This window comes from Tachysurus vachellii, chromosome 6 (genome assembly GCF_030014155.1).
Source record: "Tachysurus vachellii isolate PV-2020 chromosome 6, HZAU_Pvac_v1, whole genome shotgun sequence".
Taxonomy (NCBI): domain Eukaryota; kingdom Metazoa; phylum Chordata; class Actinopteri; order Siluriformes; family Bagridae; genus Tachysurus; species Tachysurus vachellii.
In genome coordinates, this window is record NC_083465.1 from 13,130,801 (window position 1) to 13,151,402 (window position 20,602).

Consider the following 20,602-nt stretch of genomic DNA (forward strand, 5'->3'; position numbering starts at 1 on the left):
CATATGCCTATACAAAATATTCATTTTGCAATGATTCACTGTCTGTAATCTCATTTCTGCTCCAATCTGTAACAATTTATATTCATTGCTTACCCAAGTGTACCTCCATTTATGTTTATCTGTACATACACTGTATATTTCTTGGCTACTCTTGTTTGTACAATGTACATAATGCACACATTTGCACAGAAATAGAGAAATATGTTTAGACATATTGCACTGTCCATACAACTAGCACATATTCCTACGCACAAACTATTCTTATGCACACACTACCTGCCATAACTTTTTCATTTATTACATTTATTGCTTTTGCATTTTTTGTACATATATTTAAATTAATATATGTATCTGCACTTTTTTACTACTATTTGCACTTCTGGTAGATTTTAAATGGCATTTTATTGCTATGTGTCTGCCTGTCTGTCTGCTTGTCTGTCTGTCTATTTAAAGTTTCTTTAAACATGTGTGTGTGTGTGTGTGGGTGGTTGTGTTCAAACCTCAATGATCCACTGTTGTATTTTACAGCAGATATCAGGTGTTTTATCTTTTATGTGGTCATCTGTTGTAGCCTAACATGCTGAAGGTATGAATGACCAGTCTGTTTGATTTTGGTCTCATCTCAACACAAAAATGCCAATTGCAGGTCTAATGACGATTGATGAGTAACAGGTTTTGCATTTTATGAGTCACTTTTAAGAGAGATGCTCTTCGTTTTTGCATCACTTCCAAACAATGTGTAGTTATAAAAGTGGTCTTTAATAGTTGGTTTTGAGCCTAATAAACAAGTGATTCTGGGGTTTTACAATTATTATTATTATTTTTTTTACTTTTTTACTATCAGTCACATTGTCTGGGGTCATAGGATGCTCATGGGTTCAATTCCTGGCAACTTTTTCGGTTCTGAGAACTTTTTGTTATAGTTATATTTAAAAAAATGTATTTATTTATTTGTTTGTTTGTTTTTCAAATGTTAGGAATTTTGCACATCTGCAACCTTGTAATTATAATTCATGCAAACACGGCTAAAGGCGAGTTCTTGTTAAATGAGAGTTGAAAATATAATAAACTTGATTTTTTCAAGGCCAGTTTGTTTGCATTTATTTTAAATATTCTTTTGGTTTGTTAAGAATGTTAACATACATAATAAAAATATTGTTATTTCAAAACAACAGTTCTAAAGAGATTCTTTTTTTTTTGATAGAAGAAATAGAAACAGTTTATATAAACATATTATTTAGTGAACATTTTATTTATTTTTATTTAATGTTTATTTTTACGAAGGGTACCAGTCATTTTGGAAGGCACCGATGCCACGGCCATAATGAATGATGCTGCTTGGTATATTTTCAATGCTGTAAAAAAATCTGAAGATTGTGTTATGGTTTTAACTGCAGGCTCTTGGTTGAGCCGAGCCCGCGTTTATTTACGGCCGCTGGAGAGCTGGCACTGTCACATGTTCTGATGTTTACAGCTGGAGCAGAGCTGTGATCAGTCTCTCAGCAAAGCCATCACAAACTTCCTCTGGACTGTGGAAAAACTGGCGACCCTTCAGCTCTTGCTATCACTCAGCACCTTGCAGAAATTAAACATCCCCTGAGGACATGTCTGCTCCTTCCCCTTTAAATAAGATGTCTTGGGGTGATGACTCTGGAATAAATGTCTATGAGAATATGGCAGGCAGCCACATCATGCAAAACACTAAGTGTAGTGCAGGTAAACAAGCACGGAGGTCAAGTTATTGATGCAAGGTCTGTTGCCATGCCACAATGCAAATAGCCTAACAATCCTCGATGCATATAAAATGAACACCAAATCATTAGAGCTGGATGACTGGCATGTGTGTAGTGCTTTTCTTTTTCTTTTCTACTCTTTCTTCTTCTTTTTTTTAAACTCAGATACTAACTGTAATTGTGAAGACGTATGTGACATTTCAACAAATAACAGTAATTACTCGTCACTTAACGTGACAAAGTAGACAGTGCTACTTTCATTGAATTCATTAGCAAAATGGGAATTTATTTCATTTATTATATTGTATTGGAGTGGACAGGCAGAAATGATTTGCTCAGCCTGTGTTGTTCCTTAGTTGTTTTTGACGGCCTCTATCTAACAGCTCTGAATGTAAAAACCATGGCAACTTCAGCGTAAGGAAAGATTTGTTTAATATTTGTTTATTTGTTTAGTAAAACTTTCTGGTTATTTTACTCACCATAATATACAGGAGGTAAATATAACATGGCTAATATGAATCTAGAATGAATGGAGTCAACACTTATAGCATAATTCTACAGTATTGAATTTAAGAGCCACTACATTTCAGAAAGAATTCAGATCCTGCATGAATTAAAAAAAGATCTATTTTCTTTTATAACCTTACTTATTCTTTATAATTCCGGTGTTTTCTTTTCTGCAGAAGATGATCGCTAGGCCTGTCTGGCTAGCGGGAGCTTGGCGTGTATGCCATTTTGTTCTGTAAGTTTTTGATTGTGTAAATAACACAGTATCTCATCATACAGCTGCCTTGCATTTTGACAGTACAATAACCCATAATTCCCTCTGTCACTCAGTATTTCAAGGGCAGTGTTTCATTGCGTGAACTGAGCAGGAGTGCATTTGCATTTTGGAGGATGTGGGCTTAGGTGGGGGCTTTAGGGGGAAATGGATTTCATGTCTTGTGTCACTTCAGATTTTACCCCTCGCCCCCTTTTTCTGCAGAATCCATTTTAGCCAGGGCTTGCAAATACGCCCTGGACCGGGAACTGTTTTATTGTTTTGTTTGTTTTGTTTTGTTTTACTGTTTCCAAAAAAAAATGAATCTGACATTAAACATTGACATTCTATACTCTTCTGGACCGTACTACACACTGTACACTATGCACCTTAACACTCTGATTTGGACTGGACTATTTACATTTAAATGTATTACTTACACATTTTTTAGCATTTAATGCATGCGTTATTGCCTACGTTTGCGGATAATGCTGGAATTTGTGAATTTCCCATTGAGACGAATAAAGAATCTATCCATCTATCCGTCCGTCCGTCCATCCATCCATCCATCCATCCATTGATGAGCAAACAGGGGCTGTATATTTCATGCATGTTTTCCATATGTTATCTGAACCAAAGAACTTGAACGCACATCAGATGATATGCTATAATTATTTACTCACTACATATGCAACCTAATTAAATTGTAGTTCCCTTATTATGAACACATAAATGTGTTTTAATTACAGCGGATGACAGAGGTACAGCTTTACTTTATCTAATTTGCTATAATACTGTTAGCTAAAGTAATTTGCTGTCGTACTGGGCAAATTATTTTAAATGGCTGAGAATCGAGTTGCTTTTTTCAGTCATTTAATATGACAATTTGACTTGAGCTACACATATAATGAATCTCTCCTGCTATTCTTAGCATAGCTGTGGACTTTACACGTATTAAACGGACTCTGGAAGTCGTACTATAATAATACTGTACATCTTAAAATTCATTGCAATTAACCAGACAGCTTCTGTCTTCTCTTTTGGATGCTCAGCTGTAATATGTGTCTGCTAGATGAAAATGATTCCTCATTTGCTAAGACAGGGCCCTATTACAAACGTGTTTGAGCTGGGCTGCTCTCTCTAAAACTGTGAAGAGCTCTATTGTTTGGAAAAAAGGCTGCTCTTTCTCAGTGCCATTAGAGAGGTGTGCAAGAGCTCTTAGCAAGATTAAACACTTTATGATAGCTCTGCTGGCATCTGATTGGATGTCAAAGAGATTCTCTCTTCAACTACAACATCCCTTATTACCTGCTTGAAATCCACATAGCCTATTTTGTCATGTATAGTGCTAAAGAAATGCCCACGATCCCCAGCTCAGAGGAGGCCTGCTGTGTGAAGTGATATTTATGCCAACAGCAGACACAGGAAACATTTCATCCCAATGGTGTTTAAGTAGCAGTTTGTAGTTTTGTACGATTGGCATTTATAAACACTGATAGCTGAAATCAATGGGTGTGAAACTGACTGTAAGTGTTGACCTACTGTTTGCTGAAGTGGTTATTGTGTTGTTGTTTTTCCTTCTCCATTTTTGAAAGCTACATTTACAGCATTTTGGCAGACACCCTTATCCACAGCAACTTACGTTTTAATCTCATTTATACAAGTAAACAATCGAGGGTTAAGGGCCCTGCCCTGGGGCCCAGTGGTGGCAGCTTGGTGGACCTGGGATTCAAACTCACAATTCTTTCCATTCTCTTTCCACTTTCCATTCCATTAGTCTAACACCTTAACCACTAGGCTACTGCATTCCCCTCTGAGAAATGTGCTCAGACTCATTATTTAAATGTTCACAATTCACACTAATTAGGTGACATATACTCTAAGCCAGGGCTATTCATCTAACTTTTAAAAGTCGGGTTACATACTGTACAGTTCCTTGCATGCAAAGATGTTGATAAGAATTTAACACGAATGATTGATTGAATGACGACAATCTTAAACACTTCGGCTCTAAATAAGTCGATGTGGGTGTGTTTTCACTCGAGCGCTTTCAGTTCGAAAAGACTTCCTTTCAGATTGACACGAGGAGAATAAAAACATTCTGTCTAAATTGCTTTCATAGTTGACTTAAATAAATATGACGTGGCATCTGTTCACTGATCGCTAAGAGAGGGTAAATAAACTGAAAATTGAAAATGAAAAACCTATGAAAGTCTGAGCTAATGTCTCTAAATGATCTCAATGATCTCTAATGACCCTGTAAGCTTGTCTCAGGTCTGATGAGCCCGCTTCAGCAAAATAACTTACATGAAATAATATATTAAATATATTAAACACCCATAAGACTTGTCAACAAAAATAGTGAAGTTTTTAGTAGGGTTAAGGGCCTTGCTCAGGGACCCAGCAGCTTCAGCTTGGTGGATCTGGGATTTGAACTCACACCCATCCGTTCAGTGATCCAACACCTTAAACACTAAGCTACCACGTCCCTTAAGGAGTATTCGAGATGTCATTTGAATTTACAACTGTTGTAGTTTAAATACACATGTAACCATAACATTACGTTACATAAAGTTAGTGATCGTACAATATGTATGTATTGTATGAGTGATGTATTTAGAATTAGAGATCTCATTAATTCTGAAATCTACATCATCTCGTAATGCATCTGCAGTAATTACCAAACCATTCTATCTTTGATGACCGCACACATCAGACAGACACTTCATTAAAATACAGAGAGCTAATGAGTAACACAGTGAACAGACTGAATAAGACTGTAATAAAATCCATATGTAGTTATTTATGTGCACATTAATTAAAGATACTTCATATACAAATATAAAGTGAGTATTACTAAAAGAAAGCAGCCGTATTACTGTTAGGAGTGTTTGGTGTGAGTTGTTAGCGTGCTCCTGACTGTGTGAAGCATAGCTTTACTGTATGTTTACACGGTTGTTGTGGCGCTCACTCTGCTGCATTGTTTTAAACACCGGTCCCTTGGGCAATGTTCTTAAATGTCCCTTTGCACACCCGTGTCTTTACTGTTGCTATAGAGACCATGTGGGCTTGATCAATAAGGCAGTGATCAAATAGGGCATGCATACGTTCTCCCAGTTAATCGGCATTGCTTTTTTGGTTTACTTGCTTATAAGTGATGATGCACTTAAATAATGCACTGATCTCTGTAGATACATTAGACTTAAGCACATTTATTAGTCAGATGCCGAAAGTCTCTGGTGTGAGATTTGTTTTGTCCGACATGTAGCCTACTCACATCTTTTCACTTATTGTGAACAGTGAATGCTTTCTTTCTCTAGCTATTTGTCCTATTATGCTACCTGTGCTGTTTCTCATTTTAAAATAAAAAGCAGAGTATGCTAAACAAATATGAGCTCTGTGTTTATTTTACTATTGTCCTTTAACAAAGTGAAAGAGAGCAGAGTGGGAGAATGGAAGGGAAAGCAGGGGCAAGCAGAGACTGATTTGGGCATTGAGGGGAACCCAACCTGGCCCAAGTTCACTCGTAAGCCTGTTGGACATCCGGCTTTGTTTCCTTTATAGTGCGCTTATCAGAGGGCTGATTCACTTGTCCCCTCGCATGTTCCTCTTCTATCTCAGCACAGCCAATTTTCGACAGGCTAAGTGCTCAAATTGAGCCATTTTGTTTCACTTTAAACTAAAGCGGGACCTATTATGCTTGATTTTTCATTCATAGCTCCCACTGTTCTCTCCTTCTGTCCATCTCTCTCTCTCTCTCTCTCTCTCTCTCTCTTGCTTGCTCGCTCGCTCGCTCTCTCAGCATACTCACAAGTGGGAGGCCTTGTGAGGCCCCACTGTTTTCTTGCCAGGCATGTCAGCTTCAATCTGCCACCCCTGGGTGTGAGGCACTGGCCATGGTGTGGGGGCTTACAGGTCAAGCTTGCCTGTAATTGATGTTGCTTATTCATCTGTTTTACTCTGGCTTTACTCTCCCTGTCTCAGCATCCACATATACGCCAAGAGACTACACACTATACACACAATACTTCAGGGCATTTCCAGACTCTTTCATACACACACACACACACACACACACACAAGCCTAATACGAATACCAAAAATAACAATTATTAATCTGAATAACAGCCTCATGCTGGAATGTTCCTGTTCTTATGAAGTACCTCCCCTGGCTCAGTTTAAGAGTTGTGTAAGCTAAAGCAGGATCATTGCCAGTGTTACTAGTGTTGACATTTCAGATTTCAGCACTGATACTATGCTTATAAGGCACACATGTACAGTTTTGTACACATTGTGGACTGTTATAAGCTTGGTATTTGAATGGTTGTAGCTTAAAAGTAAAAAGGAATAAAGTATAAATAATAATAATAATAAAGTATAGTATAAGTATAAAGGAACACACAAATGAAGTGTGCCATAACACCAAAAGTAAGAGAAAGCAACAGTACAGGACAGCAGGTCATGAGCATAAGGATACATCCAGTGAAGAGTTAAATGTAGATGCTGGGGATTTAATCGGTCACTCCAGTTTTATGTGCTTTTTTGCTTGAATTGGTAAAATTTCAAGCACAGTATTTTTCTATTAAACTCCTAGCATTGAAGACACATAATAATCAAAGTGGGCTTTGGATGAATATTTGTTGTGATGATGTGACATGACGCATCTTGACCCAAACTTGCAGAAAATCTGCTGTAATTTTGAATAATTGCAAGCTTCTCCATATATTGTGGAGTTTTTCATTAATTTCCATTGAAAAGACATCGCAAAATCCTGGAGGGACTGAGCAAAACTGAAATGTGCACATGGGTATACTAGCTTCAGACGTAATTATGGGCTTCAGAACTATTCAGAAGATACATTGGTGTTATTACCACGTAATAACTTTTACAGAGGCAAGTCTCAAGTCTGCATGTTTCTGAATATGGACTTGACGAGCAATATTGTCCAGTGCACGTTAAGTCTGGACATCTGATGGATCTCCAGCTTCCTCTTTATCACGAGGACAGTTTTGTTTGCATAAAGTTATGAAGTAAAAGAATGTGATCCATAAGGATAGCAGATGAGTGTTTGGTCAGATAATCTTTCTAACTTTAGCCACGTTTCCTTTACAGGAGAGCATTATTAGCGTTATTTTACTACTTTGCAAATCAAGTGTTAAAAGTGTGCTAAAAAAATTGTTGTATACAATTTCATGATCTCGATTTAGTAGCTCATAGCTTCATTAAGTTATGCGCATGAGGAACCATGATACCATGATATAAAATTAATTACATGCAAAGTAATAGGATGGAGTGCTTTTTTTTTTAAGTTGCTAAATAGTGAGTGTGGAAGCTTTATTATACCAAATATGTATACTGTAATAGACAGAATTGGCAGGATATTAGACTATTATTGGATGTTTATTTGAACGCTTGACATCTTCTCTAATATATTATTAGTCTTATTTATTTCAAATTGTCTTGTGCATTTATGTGAAGTTCAAATGATCTGTTTGTTCGTATTAAAGGTGATGGTCTTTAGGTTAGTGAGGTAACAGATTATTTCACAGTTTATATTTTCAAATGTTAAGTTATTCAACTGGGATGTGGTAGCCTAGTGGTTATACCACCCAGCTGCTTCGATCCCTCCACTGGCTTCCGGTAGCTGCACCCATCAGATTCAAAACACTGATGCTGGCCTACAAAGCCAAAAATGGACCAGCTCCCTCTTACCTCAAAAGCCCTCATCACTCCTCGCACTGCACCCCGCACCCTCAGATCTACCAGCACTGCTCGACTGGTTCCACCATCTCTCAGGGTAAGAGGCAAGTATACAAGACTCTTTTCTGTTCTGGCACCAAGGTGGTGGAATGAACTTCCCCTAGGGGTCCGGACAGCTGAGTCACTGGCTATTTTCAAACAACGGTTGAAGACCTACTTATTCATGAAACACTTCAACTAGCACTTCCTTTCCTTTTTGTTGTAGGTATATTAAAAAAAAAAACTTTGAACAGTGTTTTAGAATTAATGCTATCTTAAGTATGTAACCTAGTGAACCAGAGTTAATGTATCCAATGATAGAGACTTAAGCACTTTTGTACGTCGCTCTGGATAAAAGCGTCTGCAAAATGCTGTAAATGTAAATGGTCAAGGCTGCTGATCAGAAGGTCATAAGTTTGAATCCAAGGAACACCAAGCTGCCAATGCCGAGCCACTGAGCAAGGCCCTTAACCATCAATTTCTCAATTGTATAAACTGAAATAAAATGTATATCACTCTGGATGAGGGTGTCTGCTAAATGCTGTAAATGTAAATGAAATGGAAGCTGAACACTTGTAAGGTGGATGTTTAAAGTGTGTTTATGTTTGAGGGTTTGTGCACATGACAGCTCTCTAAGATTACCTGAATTCTGCAAGGGTATGTTTTATTAAATGTACTAATTAAGTAAACAAATGCATTATACATTACTTTGTGCTTCGCCATGAGAATCAATGACCACCAGATCACTGTTCTGTAGGAATTGGGTTTTATAGCTTTATTAATATTGCCTGAGAAAGGAAGTAAACATCAGAGGACTGTAAAAGAAAGGAAAATTTTTAATTACTGATCTCTGTTTGATCTTTGCCTCTGACATGGCGTTGTGCTGCATGGGTGGTACATCTCAGGGGGCCTTTGAAGAGGACGATTTTGTAAGAGATTTGGATCATTACACAATAAAGAACACTTCATAAGTCATGAAGTGAGTTGGGGAAATGATGGTTAATGATGTTGACAGCAGTTCACCTCTATAGTATTACACTGAGATTTGACTTGACTTGCCTCCTCTAATGAGTCCTGCTTTTCCAAGGTAATGGAGCAGAGAGAGGGGTGGGGGTGGGGGGTCAGGGAGGGTGAGAGAGAGAGAGCAAGCGAGAGAGAGAGAGAGAGAGAGAGAGAGAAAGAACCTCCTTTTCCATCAAGTTAAGTCAGTTAATGCTGCACAGAGCAGCCATCACATGTCTCTTTTAAAATGTCATGTCAATGTGCCATAGAGGGCATCTTCAAACAAGTGAGCAGCAAATCTTAACATCCCCTTTAATATGTGTGGAATGCAGGAATAGCTCTACTTTAAGGATGACTAGGCATAAGCTGTTATCATCATCACAAAGTCACATCTTTTCTTCAAAATGCTAGGTTGAATAGTTTCATTCACAGAAAGAGCTCTCAATGGTCAATGCTCTCTTGTTTGATGATTACAAGATCAGTAACACCGACTCTGGAATTTAATCATGTTTAATTCCATGCATAAAAAATGGTGATAGTTATTGCAACATCACACACTTTCAATCCTTTAATCCTCAACACTATGGAGCTTGATGGGTTTTAGAGAAAAGGGTCTGCTCCATGGAATCTCATGGGATGTAAGGTGTGTTTAACTGCTTTGGATGTGTGTTTAATTGTCACATGAAGTTGTTCCTCGGAGAAGATTATGTAATTATCGTTCTGAAACACTGTGTAATATATTTTTTTTTTCCTTGCGTGTCAAAGGAAGATGTCTGTGTACCTGACACTTTAGCGCCAGCATAATAATATATTGGAATGACAGCTAATTATAACATAATAACAAGCTGATGAAAGATTGGGGTGGATATGCCTCATATATTTAAGGGGCAATGTGGAGAGCACTGCAATTAAATCAAACCAATCCATATTTAATTAGATCCAGATTTAATTATGGGTACTTACAGATTTCGTAGTCCAAATCTTTTATGAGGTATCTCAACGCTTATTTTTGTTATTTATATAGCTATTAATATTTGTAATTATTCCAGAATTAATGTGAGTAGCCAGTGTTGTTGTTTGTGTAGTTTCCGTGATAATCTCTAAAACTGGGCCAGTGTGGATTACATGCAGATCGGGTAAGGCGGCGATAACTTGATGGCAATTTGGACGAGGGGAGAGCCGCTCTCACTGCCTGCTTGAAACCTTTTAATTAGCACTAATTACCCAGCAGAAAATGTTGGGGCTTGAAAGGATTTGTGTCAGCAAGTGAGAGATCAAAGATTGCGGTGCTCGCATTTTAATCTGCCGAGTAAAAACTAATAAGGACCATGTAATGGGGCCCCAGAGAGTGACAGCGCAGGTGGTAGACAATAATCCTCTCTGCTGTGCTCAAGCCCCACGTCTACTCCCAATTAGATCATCAGATGATTTAATTTCCCTCTAATATTGAAAAATTATTATTTCCTTTTTCAGTGACCAAAGGAAAAGCACAGGGGTGTGGACGTTTTTTTTTCCCTTTTCCCTTCTAAATGCCTATTTCTAGCTTTGATAGCCTCGATCGAAGGTTTTTTTTGTGCAGAAATTATGTGGCACAAGACAAGAGCATCATGCTTGTCTCATATGGCTGTGAGGAAAGATGAAACTAATGCAAAGCATGGGCATGGCTCATCCATCAAGTGTCATCGATCATTTGCCACAACATGACAGCCAGGTAGTGATTATTTGCTGTTAGATAAATGCTCAAGAATAAAGAATCACAATGTAAGAGTTCAACCAACTCACTTCCAGATATTGTCAAGAGGCCAGGATTCGTTTTAGGTTCTGGGATATCTTTACATTGATTTTTATTTCCATTCGTGTAAGAGCAGAATCTGGGTTCAGCCAGACATTATAATTCAAATATTTTGTATGTTTTGCGGTATTGACTTTTATCATTAGTCTTTTTGCAATTCATTAATCTTTTGGCACATGTGCCTTAAAGATACATTTCCCTCAGAGATAAACAATGACAGGATGCCTGCAATAGCATCTGTAAAGAATTGGATTGATTTTCAATGTGGTGGTACAAGAGGGAAAGTGCATTTGTTTTGTGCATAGAGGTATAATCAGTCAGTGTTGTCATTTTAAAGAAACTGGGTTGCAGCAGGCCCACCAAAGCCAAGCAGCATGTACAGGAATTGTGTGCAATGTTTCTTTACTTGCAGTAGTGCAATACGTACAAACTACCAGACAGAATATGCGTTTTCCTTTGAAATGTCTTGGTGTGTGTGCAAATGAAAACAGTCATGTTTACATAAGAGTTAGTGTGTATATAGCGCCAGGACGACGATATGTTTAATATACAGTTTCTACCTTCCCTGAGATTTTCTTTGTTTGTCTTTCCTGTGTTGGTGTTGCCTTTTAGAGTTTCAAACTGGCGACTCATGTGTTCAGTAATGCCAGTGGTTAGTCAGACAGTTGTGTTTTCAAGGTCCTGTGTGTCCCTGACGAGGCCCATCAGGTCAGTCAGCCCCTGTGTTGGAAACAAAGTTTGCTGAGGCCAGAGGTCAAACCCGGCTTAAAAAGTCAAGCCTGTCAAAAGCCTCCGTCACATTCCTACCTTACGGCCAACCTCGGCTGATCCCCGGCCATTAATCACAGCAGAGAGCGGCTCTGACCTCAGCCCACTCTCTCTTTGAAGTGTGCTGTCCTCTGCTACATGAGGAAATCATTTAATGCCTGATTCAATGAGCCATCAGAGGAGCCAGTGGACCTAATGACATGTGAGAATATTAACCTCCTTGTACCAAGAGCTGTGAATCTTGAAAGGCAGTCTATAATTCACCAGCAGTTTCAACCACAATCTCAGACCCCACACCTAACCCAACCAAAACCAACTCGGACCCATTTGCTGACCCGATCCTAACTGAGAACCGGACACCATGGGACATATTAAGGGTTATTTTTTTTACAAGAATGGTGACTAACATGTGTGCATAACCAGATTCTGAACTTTTCCCACATAAATATTGACATAACCTTTGGACTTCAGTCATCATCTCTGACTATGGCCTCATGAGCAGCATGTTCCTATAGGACCAAACCTAGCTTTGTTCTTAAAGGTGCATCTCTCAAATACTGTGCCAAGATATCAATGACGGAATATATAGAATTCTACGACGGGCAATTGTAAATGAATTATGCATACTATTATTAGTATAAAACAGCATGATATAAATTTCAGAAAAAGACACCAAACATCTCTACACAGCAGGACTGCTAGTCTGTAAGTCTGTAACAAATGTGAACTGTCATATGTCTCATTTTGATTTCTTTACCTGTGTGATCTGTAAATTGTGCTACCTGAGGGTTGCTGACAGATCAGGACTCAGCCTGCAGGGCAACCGAGAGATTAAGCCACATAATGGCATAATACTGCTGCTCCCAAGATTTATAGGACTTCAGCATCCAGGACCATCATGATGCTGCATGCAGTATGACAGTGGACGGCCAGTAAGAAGTATAAATATAAGTAACATATATAAATTTGAAGCTTATTGACGTAATATAGTACATTTAAACTTGTTTCTTGTTTAATGCAAGTGTTTTTCTATTATATACAAAGCACATAGTATGTCAGCCTGTGCATTCTATCTAGATAGTGCCAGTCTCATCACGCATAAAATATAAAATCATACTGCTCACTTATAAGGCAATAAATGCCCCCCCCCCCCCCCCCATTGCTCCAACACTATGGAACTCCCTACCCATTGCACTCAGAACCATCACCACTCTGTCTGAAGTTAATTCAAGGCTTAAGACCCACCTTTTCAACCTTTACTACCAGTAAATGGATATGTATTAGGAGTCCTTAATTTTCCTGAAATATGGTGTATGTATTGTGTACTATGTAGAGTCCTATCTCTTGTACTGTATGTTTTTGTGTATAGTCCTGTCTTCTGTCATTATCTCATGCAGCTGCATGTGATCCTTCGTCCTGGGCAAATGTCCAACAAATATGTATATGTATGTATATGTATGATCCGTCGTCCTGGGCAAATGTCCGACGTATATGTATGTTACCTTGTAAAGCGTCCTTGAGCTTGGGAAAGGCGCTATATAAATTAAACATATTAGTGTGAGATATTTCAGTCGTGTCTGCCATCTGCCATCTTGTCATGTCCACGTTTATAACAAGTTTATTAAAGGCACTCCTCTTTTTACAGCTCCACACTCATCTCCTATTCATTATGGTTGCTTATCTTGGCAGGCAATCTGAACTGCCAGCTAGTCCATTATGCACATATGAAGCTCATCACTCCAACTGTATTGGCCAATTCATCAAACATTTATCTTTTGCCCTCTTAACAGTGTGTCAATTTGGCTGTCATTCCTGAGGCTCAGGTGCTTTCTTGGAATAAAAGCAATACTTTTTCTACCTTGGTGGCAGCACTGGGTTAAACCCTGTACACATATTCTCACATACAGACAGACAATTTTGACTAATATTTAGGATGGAGCTTGCAAGCAAGTTAAAGTAGTCTTAAATTCATTAAGCATCTTTGTAAGTGTGGCACAATTTAGCCAGACCCCGAGAACCTTTTGAACCTTCCATAAATACGTGTGTAAATAAGTGCAAAAAACACCTATTTGAGAGGCATTTAACTGACAGTGTAATCGACCAATCACAAGACTTTCTCACAGTCCATCAAACCTGCTGGAAACCATTCAAAAGAAACATGTAAAGATATGATGTTTTGGAATCCATTGACCGGAAAACTTATGTTACTGTTCCAAAGTTTTCCACTAAAGCAAGTACACATACATGTGTGTTCGAGAAGTGCAACTTCTAGTTCTTTAAAACTCAGCATTGAGTATGCTGCTGAGTATGCTATAGACACGAGAGTGTTGAGACATGTGCTTCCACATGGGGTTTGAGACACATGAAATAGCTTAGTGGAGTGATGTGGATGTGAAGAAGACTGATAATCAAAGGCTCAGCACAGCAGCACTGTCAGGGCAAACACACGAGGGACTTAAATAGCTGCTGGGAGAAAAAGAGAAAGGCCCTTTAAAAGTAGAGCATAAACAAGGGAATTAATGGCCCTAGCAAAGGGAAATATCAAAGGTAGAGATATCATAAAAAGGAGTCTTTCACTGAAGAGGATCAATGTTGAGATGGAATAAAAAAAAAAATGTAAGTGTCTAAGTGATCTCTGACTTTTAGATCAGCTTTCTTTACAAGCATCTGTGTGGGAGTGGACTGTTTGTGCTTAGGATGTTTGCTAACGTTCATTGTTAAAGGTTTAGCAGGTGTGGTTTAGCAGGTGTAGTCCTGTGTAATAACAGTAATAGAATACCCCTCTCTCTCTCTCTCTCTCTCTCTCTCTCTCTCTCTCTCTCTCTCTCTCTCTCTCTCTCTTTTCTGTCTCCTCCCCCTCTAGCCTAGGTGGACATGTGAACTGAGATACCCACAGACTAATGGTTGCAGTGACTGACATTTCAACCAATAATCACAGAGTGTGTCCCCCCTCTTGTCAGTAGCAGTTTATCAATCAGCGTGTCTGCATTAGTATTTCTCTATTGATCCATCCATCTCTGTCAGGCCATCTCTTTGTCATTGTCTGCGCTCATGTCCTGTTATTTGGCTTCCTTTGAGGATAGGCAGAATAGTAATTTGTTTAACAGGCCCTGCCTTTAAAAAGAAACTTTGCATGTCAAAAGTTTTAAAGGACCAGTAGAGCTAAATGCACCATGACCACATGGCAATGGAAAGTTTAAGTGTGTGTATATATACTTGCCTTTCCTCTAACAAGAAAGTCCATTCCCATTTAAATAACTCTTTCAAAGCATGTGTATTGACATCTATAAGCTCGTCCAAATTGTGCTTTAAATAGAAAACTGGTAGAAAAATTCAAATGGTAGTAATATTAAAAAACATTCATGTGGTAAATATTATTATAGAATATAAGTGTATAGCTTGTCTGACTGGAGTGTCTTTAATACCTGCCTAGTTTTAGTTGCACACAATCTACAATGCATAAAATCGTGCATATTCAGTTCAAGAGCTTCAGTTAATGTTCACATCAAACATCAGAATGGGGAAGAAATTGCTTTCAGTTATGTGACATGGTTGACAATGTGACAATTTCAGAAACTGCAGAAACTATATCTCTAGTGAAAAACAAAAATAACTTGAGAGACAAGAGGAGAATTTACAGGAACTATCAAATAGTCATTCTTTACAACTGTGCTGAGTTGAAAAGCACATCAGGTTTCACTCCTGTGAGTGAGGAACCTGAGGCTACAGAGGCAAAGGTTGACCAAAATTGAACAGTTGAAGAATAGAAAAAGCTCAGGCTGATGGTGTAATTGCAGGAAGCATACAGAGTTAGTCCTGATATCCTGTAATAGGATAGACTTGTGTACATACACAAGCCAGGCTTAAGTGGACACGTGTATATTTGCATGATATACTGCTGTAATATGTCTGTATCAGTGTATACCTTTATAATAAAAAAGGATCCTATACAGTGTGCAGTATGGAAAACATCACAAGGTTGCAAGGTTGAATTATTTTCTCCTCAAACATGAACATATTCAAACATATCGCAACAGGTAAGGGCCATTTTAGCCATTATCTGATTATCTCATCATCTTAATAATATAAATGAAAAGTAAGCTTGTGTTATTAATAGATGATTGATCAGAAGAATTAAAAATATCATTAGTTCTGTCTCTCTCGCTCTCGCTCTCTCTCTCTCTCTCTCTCTCTCTCTCTCTCTCTCTCTCTTTCTTTCTCTCGCTTTCTCTCTCGCTCTCTCTCTCTCTCTCTAACTCTCTCATATCTCCAATCATACACAGAAAGTGTGATTTTATTAGAATTGAAGAAAATGATGGTGAAAACTTGTGAGCCTCTTTCCCCATGGGAGAGATGTACAAATCAGAAAGGTTGCAACCTGGTGTGTGTGTGTGTGTGTGTGTGTGTTTGTGTGTGTGAAATCTCTAGAGAAATCCGAATTCATTTTTGCACCATTAGCATAGTTCAAAACAAAGAAGCTATTTACCCAATTAACTGTACACATTTTTGAAAAGTTTCCTCAGTTTATACTGTACAGATGGATTAATGGATTATGGATTATGATGGTGGAAAGAGCCTTGAATCTTTAGGTGAAATGTGCTCTGAGTGCTTAGAGGCCGGAGGCTATTACAACTCAATCCCCCCATGTTGTTGTGAATGTGATTCAGTCTCTCCCTTGGCTGTGAATTTAACTGATTAAATCACAGAGTGCACACAGCAGTGGTGACATGAAAACAACAATTAATAAGCAGCAACCCCCCCATGCCACACACGCGCCTCTTAACCAAGCAGCTAATAACATTACACATGCTGTGGACTAGCCAACGCAGACAGGTGGAGATGAGCCTGAGCCCAGATTTCATTTACTCACCTGGCAAATAAGAGCCATTGTACTGCACATATAGAGTGAGATACACTTGTGCACACACACAGTGTGGTAATAATGTCTAGAGAGAATGCCTTATAAATGCTTTTTCTCCCTTTGTCTCCGTGTTAGCTACTTACTGATGGTGTAGTGATGCGCTACATTGACATAACGGATGAAGAAAGCTTCAAAATGTCTATTCATAGCCACAGTGTGTAGAGATTTGTTCACTGACGACACTGCCTTTTCCCTAAAGGCAGGATTTGCATAAATAAGCCGACCTTTACTCCTCTCCCATTTACCCAAGTGATATTGCCCCTAGATTTCTTACTTCTGTTCAGGATTTAAAAAAGCACCAGATAAAAATGCAAACCATGCCATACTGTCATTGAAGCTTTATTTGATTACCGCATGTCTTTTAGTTGAAAAGGAATGAAAGCCGGCATCTATTGCTATTGAGTTGTTCTTTTTCCAAGGTGAGCTGACAGAGCTAAATGTCAGTTAACTGAAGGTAGACACATTAACATTGTAGGTTGTCAGCCTCTGCCATTTGAGGGATTAGAAACACACACCCCGGCTTTGTGCACCATCCACACGGTGAACTTTTGTAGGCCCCAACATTACCCTGAACACCACCCTTCATCATGTTTATGCCAGACCAAGGCTGGGGGAGGGAACCATACAGCAATAAAGTCCTTGGGGAGTGTGTTTTTGTGTTTTGTGTGTGTATGTGTGTGTGTGTGTTTGGGTATCACTAAGGGATTAGAAGTCATGCTGCTGGATAAAAAGTGAACATCAAACTTTCCCCATTAAAAAAAAAACACTGTTGTTTTGCACTCCGAATGGGCTCATCATGGTGGAGTGGTGGAAGTTGTACTCATTCCATTTGTGGCGGGTTTTATAGTTGCACTGGGAAAATGATGGATGACAAGTTAAATTTGTGTCGGGGGAGTGAAGGTGAACTGTGACAGAGTTATTTATCTTGGGAATGGAGGGTTAGGGTCAGGCAAAGCTGGGTGCCTGAAGGCACAAGACATTGACAAATTCATCCCGCACACTGCATTTCTGAAGCCCTTTTGTTTTGAATCCTGGCTACTCACGAGTGACCCTCATCACTCATACTGCCAGTGTGCGAAGGAGGCCGCGCCATGCCAGGGGATCTTAGCGCCACTAATTCTTGTCATTCACTCTACTGACAGGCCCAAGCCTGAACTATTCCGGCTTGTGAAAGAGACTGGCTGAAATATTTATTTCTGCACATAATGGCTGCCCAGATTTAGGGCCATATCATTTTTCCTCTTGTGCCTTATCATTGCAGGTCACTGACAGGCCTGAAAGCATTCAGCCAACTGGAAGAGCTGATTGTGGACAACAATCTTCTTGGAAATGACCTCCGGTTGCCCAGGTTACCGCAGCTCCATACCCTAACACTCAATAAGAACCAAATATCCTTTCAGCCCAATACTGCTTTTGTGTACCATCTCATGATTTACAGCAGAGTGAAGGTCGAGTTATAGTAAGTGGGAATTCTCTTGCTGCATCTTACAGTTTAGGATCTTGTCTTTACACACTTCAAACCTTTAAACGCTCTTTAAATGGTGTTATTGTATTAAATTGAGATCCTCTTAGATGGCGAGCGGTTTAGCTGTAGAAGCCAATATAGTGATGCTGACTCTGTGCCACGGCGACCTCTAGTGGAAAAGCAGATCAGAAAAGCCCTGACGGTGTAACGGCCTTCTTCCCTCACTGAGTCTTATGATATATGGTACAGTTCTTATTTCACAGTACAGAAGATACGTTTATAAACACAAATGCAGAATCACAATCATTTCCTATCATAACAATAAAAAAATGGTAAAATCGATAAGAATTGTTCTGTAAAATGGCTTATGTGCTGGAACTTTGGTTTCAGACACTCCGATTTGTGAAAAACAAGGTCAGAAAAGTTACAATAATATTTACAAGTGTGGAGTTGTGTTCCAGATTACAGCGAGTGTACAGCGGAAAATCTGATTTGATCAGTTTTTTTTTTTTTTTGCACAGTGTTTTCCTCTGAGTGGTTTTGAGGCACAGTGTAATGAGACTGCATCACACGTTGTTCTCCTTTTCCACCATTACAGGCAGCTCTCCTCCAGCTGAGTGTCAGCAGCTCAAACCTGAGTTCTGCTGTGAAGTGGTCTGCACATGCTAATGGGCCAATTATTTACACCCTGTAGTGGCCCGCTGCCATTGAAATTCAAGTGCTGCATTAGTGCAGTTGTATTTTGACACATTCGGGCTCCGTTTTCCAATGAGGTGAATGTAATAGTGATGAATGCACTGTGAAGTGGCTGTTTGTTTCCCTGCATGGTGGGAAGAGAAAAAGTCACTAACCCTTTTTACCACAGGGCATCCATCATTTTGTCAAGGTTTTAATGTTGTGCACCAAACCACCTAGGAAATGGAGAGCAAGGCACAGGATGGAGACAGCCAAATGTGACCCTGGCCACCGTAAACGTAGCTGATCTTATTCCTTCTAACATGGTGAATGCGCTTAGAGGAGGTGAGCCAGACAACAGCGCATGTAAATAGCTTGAATTCCTTGACTTTGATACCTCTCAGACATTGAGGCCTTGCTTGAGCATTTGCAGGAAGTGACACCAGCTCTAGAGTACCTGAGCCTGCTGGGAAATGAGGCCTGTCCAAATCAGCTGGTCAGCCTGGATAAAGATGAGGATGATTACCAGAGATACAGGTCTGAAGCAACACACACACACACACGCACACACGCACACACACGCACACACACAGCATAGTTAAGCTAATTAAATTTCAGCTTTTTTTTTTACAGTTTCCACTAAAAAGGTCAAAAATTGACCCACAAGGTCACTATATTTTTATACTCATGTTAACATTTGGAATAAATAAATAAACATTAGCATGGGCATTTTTGATTTAAATTCAAGCCCACACTCTAACCCTCACTCTGCTAATCATTAACAAGCAGCTTGTGACAAATGAATGACATTCCACATTACAAAAATACAAATATACCTGTTCAACACATGGCTATTGCTTTAGTGTGGCTATTTTTAATTTTTAATTTTTTTTAAATATTTCTGACACAAACGTATCAGTTATTGCAATATAGTAACATAACATTTTGACCTGTTAGTATTTTAATTAAATGTAAAAAAAAAAAAAAAATGCAAAAGCATATTTTTCTAAGGATGCATTCTGTAAACTTTTCCAACATAAACGGATGTCATAAATTAAACTAGCTGGCACAGGCAAAAAAAAAAGACGACGAAGATATTAGCTCATTTCTCTTAAAGGTACTCAACCTCACCTTTTTTCCCCTTCCTTTGCGATGAGTTGCAAAATCGATTTCATGTGTGAATTGTGATAACCACCAATGAGAGTTTGGTATCTTTGCTTACAAGATGAAACAATGCATTCATTATCGAGCCCGGGCCCATGGGAGTGCAATGCCATGCTATGTTACCACCATTTGTCAACTTTTCAACATGAAACCCTGTCGGCTACAGGGAGGGAGCAGGCGAGCACAGGAGGGGAAGAGAATACCGTCTTTTGTCTGTGGAGCATTTTATCTGACACTGTGTTCGGTATGAATCATTTAGCGTACAGATGAACCTAAATGTCGCCGCTTGCTTGCAGTGCCTCCATGCTTCAATTAGTGCTGGGGAAGGCCATACTGACAGCAAGTGTGAATCTGTGCTGGAATATTCATAACGTGTCATATAACATCAGTTTGTCCGTGATGTAGATTTTATATCTGACAAGCTTAGACGACACACGGGTCACGGCCGGACTGACCTCGAAGCAAACAGGCGTCAAAATAAATACAGCATCCTCAGCAGTGGCATAGTAATACACTGCATATTTTAATTCGCTGAATGAAATGACTCTGTGCATTTTACTACTATTTTCCTAATCGTTTATCA

General features: G+C 39.0%; 1 protein-coding gene across 3 annotated transcripts in view; it reads left to right on the forward strand.

Annotated features, from left to right (window-relative positions):
* The window catches only part of lrmda (leucine rich melanocyte differentiation associated), a 250,089-nt gene that overhangs the window by 135,728 nt on the left and 93,759 nt on the right, over positions 1–20,602 (forward strand). For all 3 annotated transcript variants that reach the window (XM_060872356.1, XM_060872358.1, XM_060872357.1), the window contains exons 3-4: positions 17,977–18,103; positions 19,253–19,392. In XM_060872356.1, coding sequence (XP_060728339.1) covers positions 17,977–18,103; positions 19,253–19,392 — 267 coding nt within the window. The remainder of the gene's footprint in view (positions 1–17,976; positions 18,104–19,252; positions 19,393–20,602) is intronic.